General features: G+C 34.1%; 1 protein-coding gene and 1 long non-coding RNA gene across 2 annotated transcripts; both read right to left on the bottom strand.

Annotated features, from left to right (window-relative positions):
• Positions 1 to 1,587: 1,587 nt before the first annotated feature.
• Positions 1,588 to 2,709, bottom strand: LOC141706014 (uncharacterized). The gene is made up of 3 exons (XR_012568571.1): positions 2,545 to 2,709; positions 2,402 to 2,459; positions 1,588 to 1,632 (listed from the first exon to the last, which is right to left on the bottom strand). It is a non-coding gene; the product is annotated as an uncharacterized LOC141706014 (long non-coding RNA).
• Positions 2,710 to 6,626: 3,917 nt separating this feature from the next.
• Positions 6,627 to 10,416, bottom strand: LOC141691381 (homeobox-leucine zipper protein PROTODERMAL FACTOR 2-like). The gene is made up of 10 exons (XM_074496124.1): positions 10,046 to 10,416; positions 9,735 to 9,852; positions 9,391 to 9,555; positions 8,639 to 9,163; positions 8,441 to 8,536; positions 8,144 to 8,347; positions 7,811 to 7,994; positions 7,434 to 7,705; positions 7,071 to 7,166; positions 6,627 to 6,977 (listed from the first exon to the last, which is right to left on the bottom strand). The coding sequence occupies exons 1-10, from the start codon at positions 10,414 to 10,416 to the stop codon at positions 6,627 to 6,629; spliced, it is 2,382 nt and encodes a 793-aa protein (XP_074352225.1).
• Positions 10,417 to 11,685: the final 1,269 nt, after the last annotated feature.

Below are 11,685 nucleotides of genomic sequence, written 5' to 3'. Positions count from 1 at the left end.
CCTGCCAACACTCAACAATCGCCCAACCGTAGCCTTTCTATCGAAGTGCTCTGGGTAGTGTTGCAGAAATTATCCAATTGGATGATGAACTCATTACGGGAGTTTGCCGCGCCAGGAAGACCACTTACGATGATCAGTCGTAGTAGTACAACCCCACCATTTTCTACATGTAGAGGAGAACCTGTCGGATTTACTTGTCAACCGAACACTGAACTCCTAAGGAATGGACCGCCTTAGCGGAACTTCCAGGCCATTTGGGCCAATATAATAAGGTTGGGCCGGCGCTACTCGGCCACTTACGCCACTCCTAGTTCAGATGAAATCCATGACTCTGAAACGTAAAGCTCGTCCCCACTTTCCCCAAGTAGAAACTTGTTGATACGGCTCCACCAAGAAGTCGTATCTATTTGGAAAGGAGAACTCACCGATATTTCCCAGGCGATGCCTGTTAATGGATTAACTTGTTCCAAAAATTTTACTTCCCGAGTGTTGGGTAAGTAATCAATTCATTTATCAAAACAGCAACCTTGTTGCGAATATAAAACACACCACAGAGCCGGATCCCTCAGGTTTTGAGCGAGTATTTAAATCCCCTTCGAAAGGAGGATCTTAAATATATAAAAAAAATGAGTTTTGGGATCCGCTCTAACTTTTAAAAATCATTTTGAAGACTCGCAAAACATTTTTAAGAATGTTTGGAGTGAAGCTGATTTAATGAAGTAAATCAGTCCCCAGAATATTTAGAAAATGTCTGAATATTATTATTTAAATAATATTCCCATAAAGAATAATCTTTATAAAATAATTGAAGTAGAAGTATTAAAACTTATACTTGAAATGAGTATTAAATAACCAAAGATATACTTATATGAAAGTACTATCTTTATTTGAATAATCGAAAATAAGTTTGATTATTGACACCTTATTCTTTAATAAAATAAAGAATATATCTCAGCAAATAATCGGAGTCATAGATCCTCAAATGAATATTCAAAAATATTCATTAAATAATATAAACTGAGTCATAATCCCTCGAATGAATATTCAAATAATATTCAGATAATAAAATAAAAGGAGTCATAAGTCCTCGAATGAATATTCAAAATAATATTCATTTAATATAAAGGAGTCATACGCCTTCGAATAATATTCGAAATAATATTCAATAATAAAATAAAGTTAAAGTTATCGAATAAACCTTATTCGATTAATAGTTTTGAAAACTATGACCATATATATATATATATATAAGTATATATATATATATATATATTTATATTCATATATACAAAATCTACTCGGGATCCTCGACTCCCGGTTTTAGAAAATATTTTCACCTTTGGGTCCCTATACTAAGGGTATATGCAAATTACCGCTATCCTCTAGCATAGGTATTATCAACTGAATCAACAATTATATATGGAAAGAATACGAAACAGACATGCATATATATATATACCAAAGCAGCATGCTTCAATATATTGCAACATTTGCTAATTAACCAACATGCATCTATCGCAAGATAATGCAAATACCTATATACATCACAACAACAGTTACAACAGTTATAACTGGTAGAAAACTTGCCTGAGCGACTTGGGGTGATAAAAGGCTCGGGACGAGTCTGGTAACCTATAAACAATAAGTAAGTTGGAATTAAACCAAAGTCACTTGTAAATCTATACTTTAACTAACTTAGACTCTAACGCTTGTTTTGCGCTTATTGATTCTCTTAAGTCACTCGAGTACCCTCGGCTCCACCATTTTTAATAAATTAACCATTACGAGTTTTAAAGCGATTCCTTCGCGAGTGTCTTACCAACTGCCTAACACTCTTACCATAATTGTTTCATACATTAATTAACCCTTTTTGGTCTTTAACCTATGTTTCAAAGTAAGGCAAGGGGAAATGATTCGTTCGCGAAACGCCGTTACTTGAAACGGTCGTTTCTCCTAAACCGTACATCGGAATCAAACGAACTACATATCAAAACGAAGCTCGTAACATAAACTATCTAAACATGGCAATGGTCATAATCTAGCAGGGATTTCTCGGGTCCAAATGTTATGAACAAAAGCAGTCTAAAGTAAATCGGACATTATGACGGCTATATTTACGCGATTACCAATGTTTAAACTACTCCAATTAACCACCAACCAACTCATAACCATCAATACAACAAAACTTCACCGAAACCATACCACATCAGTCCATAATCTCCAAGGTTTTCAACTCAAACAACCAAATCAAGACCTATGAACTATAATCAAGCTTCAATTACCAAAACACTTCCAAATCAAACCAAACTACTAATAATCACAATCCATGCTTCTCATTTCACAAAACCAACCATTAAACTTACTAACAAATAAAGTAAAGGCTAGGGTTTGAAGTTTATACCTTCCTTGGGAGGTGTTAAGTTGCTAGGAAGCCTTAGAGAGCCTCCTACAAGCTTGATCTTTCCAAAGAAATCAAGAACACAAAGTTAGGCTTTGAAGTTTCTAAAAGTCCGATTTAAAGAACTGTAAAAATGAGGGTCTTACCATGATTATTTGGACGAGACTTGTGAACAAGAGTTGTAGGTCATCTCAATACCTTTCCAATGAGCTATAGAACACAATATTTGAGTGAGAAATGAAGGAGATACAGCAGTTTTAGTGTGCTGGTTCTGTTTTGGCCGAGAGCATGAAGAACAATGCCTTGGTTTCTTTTTGATTTTGATGAAAAATGATTTGCTTGGCTTGGTTGGTTTGATTTTTGTGTTTGTTTTAGTAAATTACCTAGTTGCCCTTGATTTTGTGTGGTTAAAAAGCCACCACATCTCCTTCCTTCCCATGTCATGCTTGTGTCATCCTCATGATGTCATCCTCCCCTCCTTGTCCTCTTCTCATTGGTTGGGTGACATCATCCTCTCTAATCCCTTTGATTAACTTCCTAATTGTTTGCCTAATGACCGCTGATCTGTTATACGGTTCGCTTAACTTTCGTTTTCGTTTATCGTTTGAAGGATCATACCCGGGATCTCATTACTTAGGTTCCCTTAACCTTTCTCAATACATTATATTCCTTTTTATGATCCTCTATTATAATCCTTTAATTTAAATCCTTTTATCCTGTTACCTTATACTCAATTCTTTCCGTATCTATTGGATTTCCGGGAAAAATCAAAGTGTTCGGATTTGGATTCTGACGATCTTTACATACACTTATATCCCATATAAAGTACTAATAAAATCTCAGAATATCCATATCAGAACCCCTACATAGTGTGGCATGAAATGTTTTCTCATTCAGCTAAAACACTATTCACAAGGGTTACAAAAAGTTCAAAATTTTGGGGGTTATTACAGTCAAGGAAAATCTGATTCTATTTCTTGAAGATGGAAGGACATATCAAATGTCAGAATTAGATGTGCTAAACAAATCACTGAAAGAACTTCAATTCTTTCATTACCTTTTAGAGGTAAAGTATGATATTACCAGGAGATGGTCAAATTTACCTCTAAAAGATTCAATTCTTAAGTTCAAGCATGTAATCAACTGGAAAATACCCAGTAACTATACACGTTAGTGTAAATGACAATTTGCTATTGGCTTAACCTTCATTATTAATCGTACGTAGCATCTATTATGTTAATTAAACACAAACAAAAGATTCAAGTTTGCTATTTTTACTTTTTAATTACTACACTGTCTGCCGCCAGTGTAGTACTATAATTTAGTTTTAAAATTGAAATCTCCAAGTTTAACAAGTACCAGAGACTTGTTTATAGACAAATTAAACCGGACCTAAACTTTTGTCAACCATGGAATCTCTGTCTATCTGAGTCCATCACAAATTCACATACTCAGCACTCTTTCTTAATATGTGTTGGTCTTTGCTTCTTCACTGAATATCATAATTAGACATGGAAATGGTCGAGAGTACTCATAATATTCATCATATCTCCTCAGTCGGCAAGCGTCAAGCGTGTCAACTTCATTACTCCCTCTGTCCCATTGAATTCTATACGTGACTTTTTGATACGCTTTTCAATGCTTCTTTAAAGCATATCTCCAAAAGTATTTTAAAAAAAATAAAATTTTTTGAATAAAAGTTTTATGTTTAAACTTTTATTCAATTTTTTTTTTAAAAACATTATGAAACTATACTTTATAAAAATCTCGAAATACGTGTAAATAGTAAACATATATAATCTAGCCGGACGGAGTGAGTATATAACAACATTTCTGTCATTTCCAGGACCAAACCAGAAAAGATTTTAACTAATGACAGTCGAATGTCTTATGATCTGGACTTGATTAGGAGTAGAATACAGTGACATGGGAGAATAACTAGCATATTAAATCAAAGTGTTATTAGAACCCTCTTAAAATCTTAAAATGACAATCAAAGACGGGGGGGGGGGGGGGGGGTGTATGTGTGTGTTTAATTTCACTTGCTTTGCATTTGTGTGTTCATTAATGTGCGACAATGAGGATGTAGCCATTTTGGTTTTAGTTGTATAACTAGTAACGGTATTTGGAAGTGAATTTGGAGCACTGGCCAAATTCTGTACTGCAGAAGTTGAAGGCTCGCTAGGTACTTGTCCTATCACCTATGTTTCATCTGAATACTCAACCCTCATCACTTCTTCTGCTCCTGGATTCCTTCATGCGTACTCAAGTTCTCATATACAATTACACACACAGACACGTCCAGTTTTCATCATGAAAAATCTCCATCTATAGCCATAACTAAATATAAAATCTTAGCTACCCTTAAATTTTTGTATATCGGTTTTAAAATTGAAAACAAACTATCCAAAATATAGAAATCTATTTAAAACCGAACAAATGTTTTTTAGTTTGGTTTTGGTTTCAACTTTCAAATGTTATACTGCACTTAATAGGTTGTGTGCTTCTTTAGTTCAAAATGTCTAACTTATATATGTGGTGTGTATACTGTGCACTAATTTCTATTGCGTTTACGTTATCATCCTAGTCAAAACACATAAATATTAATCAATGAAGATGTGTTTCGGCATTTCATAAGAAAATGTAGTGATAAATATTATAACCCTTAACCAGTTCTCTAGATTCCCATTTGTCATGAACTCCAACACTAATGCCTTGAATTCCCATTGCCTTTAAAATCAATGCTAGAGCAAGCGGTGATGATCTTAATGAGATTTTTGTGGCGAATATTCCTCATTGTTTTGCATTCTACCAAGAAACTCTTGTAAATTAGCTCCATGTGCTTCAATATTCAATACTATTACAGCAAATTTTTATTGCAATAATTCAGTACTTCCTTTGTAAACTGAACCATATTGGCAAATTGTTTAGGAAAAACTCATTTGTAGCTAGTAGTATATCTTAGTATGAAATATGGGGTATTGGTCATAGTGCAGTACAAAGAGAGGCACAAACTTCAGGGTGGATTTTGGGTTTTGATAAAAGAACAAGGCAAGAAATGCTAACAAGATAACAAGAGTTGGAAGAAATATGAAGGGTATCATTCCTAATGGAATTTGTTTTTTATTGGCCTTTGATATGACAAGCAGGCAATCCGATGACCGAAAAGGCACTAATATTTGAACACACACTGTTTACTGTGCGACAAATTGGGGAGTTGAATTAGACGATATTTTCCAATAAAGTCGGGATTATTTGTGACAACCCGTCAAATCTAGAACCTTTTTCCAAAATCGGGTCAAGTTTTGATTCCGAAATAAGTCGAAGCCTACTGTCCTGAATGTAGCCAATTTGGGTAATGACTAGCCCATCGTAAGTCCCAAAAGATCATGATTTGTTGGTGCACATTGTAGTGGTACTTTGCCTTGTAAACTGAATAGAAGTCTCAAATCTCCTCGATGTGGCACTGACGTATTACATTATTCCCTGAAATGTTTGTTCTCTGAAAGATCTAGAAATGCAAGATTTTTTAAATCTTTAAAATAATGTTGGATGATAGTGGCCCTGTCAACAGATTTTGATCCAAGTAAATAAAACAACTTTAATTGTGAAGAAAGTCAAACAATTTGCTCAGAAATCAGGCCGCTGAGGTGGTTGCTGTAAAGGCTCAAATCCTGTGAAGATGACATATTAAACAGTTGGGGAGGAATGCTTCCCTGAAGCATGTTACTGCCCAAACTAAGTGAAAGTAATCGAGTAATGTTGTTTATGCAAAATTTAACAGCTTGTCTGAAATGAAATAAACCAAAATTAAACCAAACTATGATGTCAAAATCACTTCCACGAAATTATAATTTTAATTCAAATCCGAAAAATAGGTGAAGAAACAAGTTTCAACTGAAAAAAAAAACTGATAATATTGTCGAACTCTTTAATGATATAGCACTGTGTGTTTGTATACATTTTGTCGAACTCCAATGTTCCACCAATGGTAATCAATAGCAAATTAAGAGTAACAGCTAGGGTCCAAGGGTATCTACAAATGTTCTAACAAAATTACATATTTAGTAGGGCATTCTTCAGTTCTTCCACGTCGAGCATACTTTCTTCAGAACATCTGCAGCCTGCAAGTGCAAATGAAATCCTTGATCTGATAGGGTTTCTAAAAGAAACTAATGCTGCCAGATACAGAATGTACATGTAAACAAAGTGTATACCATATTTAAATTCAGGCATTTGGATCAACTGCATTCAATGCATGCTTGATTTTTTTGCAGCTGCATCTGAGGAATTTTACTACTTTAGCAGCATCTACGTGAGTTATGTTCACCACTGGAGATCTATTAAACATTAACTGAAAAGACACGGTCAAGAGAGTTTTGCTGGTGCCTTCTTCACCAAATGAAGGTCCACCCGGAAGTATTGTGAATCCTGATGGCAGAAGAGGTAGACTATTTGGATTTCCTCCACCTAGTACCACATCTATACTCCCAGTTTCGGTGGTGGAAAACACAATGTGTGATGCAACTGCATCACTCCAACTTTCTTGTAGTACTTGCAAATGCTCTTGCCTCCTCGTCTACAATTTTTTAATTTTCCGTCATTGTCACTCTTTTTCTGTTTTAGTGCTAATAATGGAGCGAGGGAGAGAGATGAAGGCATAAATACTTACCGGAACTTTATATACGGAAACAAGATTTCCAGCTCCCTCACCATATGAAATGTTGAAAAGTGGTTCATAATCATCCCCATTGGCATAAGCGTCCCACTGTTGATATTCATATATATGAATTCAAAGTGTGTTTTTTAAGTAAATTAAAAGGTAATTAATAGTCGTCTTCCACATGTAACAAGACAGATGCATGATTAATGACAACTGACAAACATTTTATTTAAATACATGTAAATCTGCATCATATTTCTAAAGAATTTTAAACTCAAGAGTTGAGATAATTACAATAGCTTCTGTAATGCGTATTTTTTTCCAAAATTTCCATACAAAATATAAAAGATATGAATTAAAAGCTGAATTTACCTTCTTTCTAAAACTGTGATCACGCAAGAAATCAAACACCATCTTTGGTGAATTTGAGAGCACAAAGGAGGTAGAAACACTTAGCAAAGTGCTATTTCGGATGCCTGGGTCATCCATGACCCTTGTACTCATCAACCTAACATCATCACCGAAATTCCAATTCAATTTAGTCCATCTGCCACCCTTTGGACCCGTAATCCCAAAAAAGAAGTTGTTCGCCATTCTCTCTGCAACTTTCAATATTCTTCTTTTTCCTTCAGTGCTTGACGTCACTTTTAAAAAAAAAAACTAAAATTTCATGAAAGATACTATGAAGTTGCCATCATACTAGCTACTTAATATTATTTCCTCTCATAATCTTAATTTTATTTACTTACATAGATTGTTGAAGTCACGAGTTGATGGAACATTGGATGACATTGCAGTGGCAAGACGTTGACCTTGTCTCTCTAGAATTGAAACCCATCTCTTGGCTCCGTATCCCAAACCAGAAAGTATTAGAGGTTTGTACATGGTGCTTACACCATTGTAGTCGACGTATACATGCTCAATCCAAGTAATCTAGATAATCATAAAAATAATAGTACTACATTAGCCATAAAAATTAAATCGCTAAGTAGTATGTTGCTAGCTTGAGTTGTATACATATCATAACTTGGATGATCATTTTTTATTTGATCCATATTAGATATAATTTTGTATATATTCACCTTTGAGGTTCCATCATCCATTGCTTGAATCACGCAGCCTGATGGCTTTTTCTGACAGGTTATGTTTTCAAGAGTAGGGAGTATGTTATCTAATGAAACATCAACGACGGCCCATACCCCCTCGGAATGCTGTGTACAATATCTTGCAAAACAGATCTCACGCTTAGGAATCAGTGGTGTAGGAATATGATATTCAGCATCAACCTGAAATGTAAATGCATTCAGTTCATTTTTCATATATATAGCAAATCCAAAATTAATAAATAATTAGATCATAAGCGTTTATGGGTTAGTTACCACTTGCAGAGCTTTGATATGGTCTACTCCATCATTTAGTACACCTAATGTCAAAGCTCTTGAGACAATGGCAGAAAACATGAGTGCCCATTCATTCTAGCAGGGATAGAACAAGATAAGTTAGACAAGCATTACTTCAATATCATATATGTACAATAGAACTGATAAAAGTAAATAACAGAGAAATATGAAACTTACCACATTCATTAGAATGTTGAGCAATTGTGCGGGGCTCTGTAAGATCCTAGCTATATGGCGTGAAGCTTCACATGTATAGCCAAATCTTGTGGGGCAAGAGTTATAATTAGGAAATGTTGCAAGATATTCGCTTTGATTTAGAATACTAGTTGCGCCTTCAGCACCTCTACAAATCCACAGTGGTTGCATAGCCATTGCCATCTGTTTCAGCTCGTCTGCAGCTGAAATGACAAGCTTAGTAATAGAATGCCTAAACTCATCTGAGGTCAATAAATTGACTGTGTTGAGCCTGTCTCCTGAACTTGTGTTACTAGTACTTGCATTGTCAGCCTCAGACACTATGTGAAGGTCTTGTGGACTCTGCACATGTAATGCAAGGTCTTGTGGGTTTTGGGAGGTTACAATGGAAAAATTTGGTGGATCCTGAGATGTTGATGGGTTTTGTGAATCCTGAAATGCTATGGGAAGGTTTTGTAGATCCTCGCCTGCCATATTCCGTGCAACTGTTGATTTGAGTTGCCTTACCTATAAGAAAATTTTAAAAGTAATTAAAAAATAAAAGAAGAAGAAGAAGAAGAAGAAGAAGAAGAAGAAGAAGAAGAAGAAGAAGAAGAAAAATATTGCTAGCACACTAATCTAAAGTTCTAAACTGAGATTATTATACTTCAACGATAAAAACACAAACTCAAGTTAATGAGCTTAGAACTAGAATTGCTAATAGACGAGATTAAAATAAGTTAATGTAATCATACCTCTTCTCTTAAACGGATATTTTCAGATCTCAGTATATTTTCTTCTGCCCAACCACATTCCTGGCAATTTTTATTACTTAGAACTTCTGTGAAGTATTGAATCTGAGCTCGGAGATTGTCGTTCTCAGATTGGAAAGTCTCGTTTTTCTCTCGTGTGCTTTGATTCTAGAAAGAATTGACATATTAATAAAATAAAAATTGAATTATTAATTACTTGTAACTTACAAAAAAAATGATTATAGGAGGGGTGGAGGCTCGTTATCATAAATAATAAGATACAAAAAGTTGGAAACTTGGTAAAGATAAAGAAGTAGATACTGAAATTAAGATGAAAAGATTAGTACCTTCACTTGAGAGCGCTTGTTCTGAAACCAATAACGTATTTGATTAGGTTCCATCCCTAAAGCCTGAGCAATTTCATTTCTTTTTAACTGGTTTGGGTGTGTATCTTCCTTATAGTACCTAGATTCAACAAAAAAAAGGAAGAAAAAACATATTTATCCAAATTTAACAAGAAGATATTATCCAAATTTACTACATATCCATGTCTCACGTTATTAATATATATGGTATACACCAACAATTATATTTAAATGCAAACTAAATTAAAATACGAACAATATTAGTATAATGTTCATCTGTAGAGGAATCTTACGTTTCCAGTACATTGATTTGCTGCTCAGTATAGCATTGAGACCTTCTTTTTTTAGAGGGGCCAGCAGCAGCGCCAACATCAGAACCAGCAGCAGCGAGAGCACCACCACCACCAGTAGGAGCAGCAGCACTAGTACCACCAGTAGCACCACCATTAGCAGTAGCACTAACACTGGAAGCAGCACTACCACCACTAGTATCACCAGCAACAACAATAGCAGCAGCAGCAGCTCCATCGTTTTGAATGCTTCCTACTGCCGAAGAGCCTGAAACCACAGCTTTAAGGCCTGCCTCCTGATGTGCAGTTTGCGAGCTGTTATGCTCCATTTCAATCTGCGCATCCACAACATTAAGTTGATAAGTTAGTTCCATGTGTGCGTACATTTGCCATGCCATATGCATGCGAATCTGTCTATTATAGATCTATTATAACATTATCTTGGTTTACATATAAATTAAATTTATATATATAAACAAATAATAAATAATTGAAACAAGTTTATTCTTATGCGTGTACAAAAAGTTTTTGTTAAAATTTATCTTCAAAACATTCATTTACCAATATTTTTCATGGTTATAGAAATCGTTAAATTGATCATAAATCTTTCAAAAATATTTGACCGATTATCGATAAATTATCCGATTTTTCGAAATCGTAAAATAATTATAAATCGGTAACTCAAATTATTCACGATTCATGGTATTTGTCATAAAAATGATATGATTTGAAATTCACTAAAAATTATACTTATTAATTGATAATAAATTAACCACATATAAGAATATAAATATTACAGCAAACAACAAAAGTAAATCTGGCTAAGAAAAAGAACTTTTTTTGTTTAGAATGACAACTTCATCTATTTCTTTTCAAAATCATATTCAACATCATAAAAGTAAAAATAAAAACTATGGAGGGATTTTCATTGGTCAGCTTAATTGCTTCCTTCCGTATAAAGTGAAATTCTTCTTGAAAGAAATTCAAAATTCCTTCTAAGAATGGTGGAGTTGTAGGAAATGATTAACTTCAAAATCACTAACAGAAGATGAAGTTTTTCAAATCCATATCTAAATGTGCCAGATAGTAAAAGAAAGATTATATCAATTATAAGTATATATTACTTATGGAAGAAAAAACGATAGGAAGGTGAAGCTAGTGTTTAGTAGGTTGAGAAGATCAAAGAAAGATGTGCTTAACAACTGCTACAAAATGTGTGAGTACAAAACAAGTTATGGCCCCATATATATAGCTGTGGTGGAAGGGAAAGGAAAAGAAGTTGGGCCCGATTCGTATATGCGATTTTGGATTAACGTGAAAAGAAAAAGATTTAAGTAGATATACAAATTTAATATCTGTTAGGCAAGAAAACAGCTGTATTAAATATTAAATATGAATTTTAGTGGGTATTTTTAATTGAGATTTTGAAAGATTGATAATAATCCATGAATTTTATAAGATTTTCGTTAGTTTTAAATGTTCGGGGATTTTGATGGAGTTAATTAAAAAATATTGCACACTCATAATAATTTTATGAAATTCTTTAGAAATCTTTCAAAATCTTATGCATTTTGACGAAATTTCAAAAGATTAAAAATGAAATATTAATTGAATACCCTAAGATTTTGAAAGATTTTTTTAAT

The sequence above is a fragment of the Apium graveolens genome, chromosome 2, assembly GCF_009905375.1.
Source record: "Apium graveolens cultivar Ventura chromosome 2, ASM990537v1, whole genome shotgun sequence".
NCBI lineage: Eukaryota > Viridiplantae > Streptophyta > Magnoliopsida > Apiales > Apiaceae > Apium > Apium graveolens.
This window is presented reverse-complemented; position numbering and strand designations above follow the sequence as displayed.